The sequence below is a fragment of the Morone saxatilis genome, unplaced genomic scaffold (genome assembly GCF_004916995.1).
Source record: "Morone saxatilis isolate NCDOM2014 unplaced genomic scaffold, NCSU_SB_2.0 Contig10, whole genome shotgun sequence".
Classification (NCBI taxonomy): domain Eukaryota; kingdom Metazoa; phylum Chordata; class Actinopteri; family Moronidae; genus Morone; species Morone saxatilis.
Genome location: NW_023339652.1, coordinates 4,123,441 through 4,127,399, shown reverse-complemented (window position 1 = coordinate 4,127,399; position 3,959 = coordinate 4,123,441). Strand labels below are relative to the sequence as shown.

Sequence of the window (3,959 nt, the reverse complement as noted above, 5' to 3'; positions counted from 1 at the left end):
ACACACACACACACATTCCCAGCAACATCCCAAAAAGCTGTACATAAGCCTCCACATCCCCTTTACATTAAAGTAGCTTTCACACCCAGAAAGTTTGAGGTTTGTCTTAATTGTGTTATGCAATAAGTCCACTACTCTCCCACCCACACACACACACACGCGCAGACATGCACACACGCAGACATGCACACACGCATTCTCCTGAAAGTATTTTCAGTTGGGAAGTCACACATGTGTGTAGGTGTGCTGACGCTTTGGTAAAGTAATCCCTCAGGTGAGAAAAAGGAACTGTTGCCTCGGCTGATAAATTAAGGAGTTGTTGAGAGGAAATCCCAGGGATAACTGTGGGTGTAACATAATGTGGCGGGACACACTTTCAGTTAGGCCGGGTATTAGTATATAATTAGCCAAAAGTAGCCATAACATTGAAAGACACTCAGCAAACACAGTGGCTGATAACAAATGACTAATCTTGTGTTGGACACACTGGTTGCCACCCACACGGTGTCAGACGGACAGAAGAGTGCGGACACACGTCTAATTCAAATGCTTTGTACACTGGCAAGATTAAGTTTGAGGAAAAACTGTTTTTAAACTTCTGAGTTACAATACAATTACAAATAAAATAAATACAATTTATGGAGTCAGTAAACTTCACATACGATGATCTATACAAGTCCTACAAGAGGTGTTCCACAACAGAGCAGTCTGAGTGCATTCCCTTTCCGCTCTAATCAACTGTAAGTACACAACATTTTTTTCTGCTCAACTCGACCATAACTGCTTATTAAATGGCGAAGCATCATGTCACTGCCAGTTTTTTCCGCTCTCTGTCAGGTCAGACTGTCCTCGGGTCCTTCTTGGTGACTTGGGTTTTTATGGAAAATAAATGTATGTATGTTGCATTTGGGCAGATTTTCTGTTTCAGATTTGGTTTATTTGCTCACTTCAGTTGCTGAATCTGTTCATTCATTTATTACTGGCTCTCCACATGTATTTAAAGATGAAATATCCTCCTCAGTGTTGCCACTTTGTGATTAAACCTGATAAGATATCTGTATCTTTCAATAAAAATCCTGCTCAGTGAAGCTTAAAATCAGCCACATTCTATACAGATGTAAATTGTGCTTTGTGTCAGTCGCTGATAAAAATCAGTCTGGAGCATTAGCTCACATTTGGTTTGAGCCCTGAGTTGATTTTATCACACTGTGGTTGCCATGGCAGTGGTCGCCCTGATCCTTCCACATCCTCTGGGCAAAGGTCGCCGGGGTCAGATGGAGGTCCGGGTCAAGCAAGCAGGTTAAACACCTTGTCAGGGATTAGCGGGCTATGAGGGAGGTGGAGGAAGTCTTCATTGGCTAATGTCTCTCTCAGTGGCTCGCTGAACCACCTCCAGGACACACACACACATTTACACATGCTATCTGACACAGGCATGCACACACACACACATCACATTTACTCTGCTTTTGTTGGCCAACATGGGCTGATACAAAGACCTGACACACTGAGTGCTCAGATAAGCCCATCCCCGTCTGTAACAAGGCAGAAGTCACAGAGGAAGGAGAGCATGTCTAATTGAGACATTACTGGGAGTCGCATAGAGATGGAAACAACAACAAACAAACACAAAAACATTAAGTACAACACAATGTGGGGAGTTATGACATTCAATCATATCATTTTCCACTTTTGCCAGAATCTACTGAAAGAGGAGCTACAAAAAAGTGATTATCCAAACCTTGAGCCAAATACAAGATCAAGAGCACATTTCTAATAAAACTTTATAATAATGATGAATTTTGGAATTCCGATTTGGTGGTGAAACAATTAATCAATCAGTTGATAGACAAAACATCAACAATTATCACCACTAGTTTTGATAATCGATCAATTTTGTTTTTACCATTTTATTATATTTTATAGACAAAACAATCAATAAAATAAAGACAGAGTCTACTGTCACACTACCAGCTCTTGAATTGAACGCTAGCATGCTAACATGCTCTCAATGACAATGCCAACAGGCTGATGTTTAGCATAATCACCACTGTAGTCTAGCACAGTTGTTTTCAAACTGGGGTCCTTGAGTGGGTTGTAGGGGGTCCCCAGAAAAAGGAGGAATAAAATGTAAGTTTGACCATTGATTGACTACGAAGACTATGACCTTAAAAAGATAAACATAAAAAAAATATGAGGCGATTCTTCAAGACAAAATCTTCTCAAATTGGTGATGATCTAATGTGTGTCTACTGCGGTTGTCCTTGATATTAAGGGTTTGCGTTTGCCAAGTAGGACTAAACAACACTAAGTACAGCCGAAGCGCATGGGAATTTTTAGGTATTGGACAAAATGATGGATGATGGACCTGATGATGGCACTATCAAAGTCAGAGGATCACCACAGTAATCACAATTCATCCTGACTCCTCCATGAGAAGGAACCATGAATATCTGTACCAGCCAATAGTTGTTGTTGTATATTGTATTTCATTTTTGATGCTGCTAGCATGGCTAAAAACTATAGATCAATTAATAATGAAAATAATTCTTAGTTGCAGTTACTGTTCAGTAAGGTGTGTGTTTGTGCGTGTACCTGTATCGGGGGAAGGAGAACCTGATGAGTCTGATGTCTGGTCCAGAGACGGACAGGAAGCTGACCGAGGGGCAATGGCCTCCAGTTCATCAAACACATGAGACTGACTGCAGCTGAGCTCCGAGTAGCGTGATGCTGCTGTGCCACAGCGTCCTGCAACAGCACAGAGTGGGTGTATTATGTTACGATGATAAACACAATGATGAGGATTAGATGTAACTTTAATGATACATGTGGGCACAGTGGATTGTTTCATTAGGAAATAATAGGAAACAGCAAAGAGGTGTATGAATAATAAAACAACTGGGAGAGTTTAATGTGCACACTGCAGAATGACTTTTACCTTCTTTTAGGAGGATTAAATCTTTTATTTTCTTACCCAAGATAAATAGATTTACTTGTTTTTTTAAGTTAAGTGATTCTAATTAGAATGATCTATTTTATATCATGACAATAAACAAGGCTGAAAATCAGGTCTTAGTGATATTCCAACTATCTGTTAAAGGAATAAATAAATGTAATTCTTTCTAAAAGTTAAATAAGAAGATTGATACCACTCTCATATTTGCAATATTTGCAAGCAGTTAGCTCAGCTAGCTAGTGTGGCCCATAACAACCACGTATTGTTGTGATTTCACTAAATCTCAGGGATGTAGATTGGACTGACAACTAATGAGATGTAAAGAATACCACAGAGGCAGACAGCTAAAGGAAAGCTCCTGGAGGATGTTTTCCGATGAAGGTATCAGACTATAAATCTCGCCTGGATGTTGTGGGTTTAGTTAAAGCCTGTCCCTTCCAGGTTTTACACTCTGACAAGTGGTCAACTCCCAACACAGACCCAGGACCTCCATGAGTGAAGCCCCTCAGGCGAGGTATGAAGGTCTGAGCACGAAGTTACAGTCAGACCTCGGGGCGAAAGTAGACTCATCTACTCATCTCACCTCCAATATACACACAAACTTTGCCCTTAAGCTCTAATTACCAAAGACCTCACTCAGAGGAATGGCAAAAACTGTCAAGATAAATCACTAAATACTTATCTCCTCTCAAACCATCAAAACAAAACAGTTTAAACCTGGTTTAGAAATTAGGATTAGGATTAGCGAGAGAAACTGTTTCACTGGGTGGTGTGTTTTGTCGTCGTACTGAAAGAGGCTTGTCGAGGCTTTTCTCACATTAGAAATGCAGAACAGCTTGGCCCGGACAAAAGAATAATATATACAGAGGCTCTAAAAGGAAAAGGCAAACTCTGCTCCTTCGTGTCTGCCCACATGGACAAGTATAAATGTACACATGAAGCCACCCTCACGCAGTCAAGTATGTGAACAACGACACACACACAAACCACTGCACTATTGTGC

The 3,959-nt window shown here is 40.6% G+C and overlaps 1 protein-coding gene across 1 annotated transcript in view; it reads right to left on the bottom strand.

Moving 5' to 3' along the window:
* Positions 1-1,515: 1,515 nt before the first annotated feature.
* The window catches only part of LOC118342178 (mucin-5AC-like), a gene marked incomplete in the record, with an annotated part of 20,073 nt that continues 17,629 nt past the window's right edge, over positions 1,516-3,959 (bottom strand). Inside the window, 2 exon segments of the mRNA XM_035680646.1 lie at positions 1,516-1,535; positions 2,596-2,748. Coding sequence (XP_035536539.1) covers positions 1,516-1,535; positions 2,596-2,748 — 173 coding nt within the window.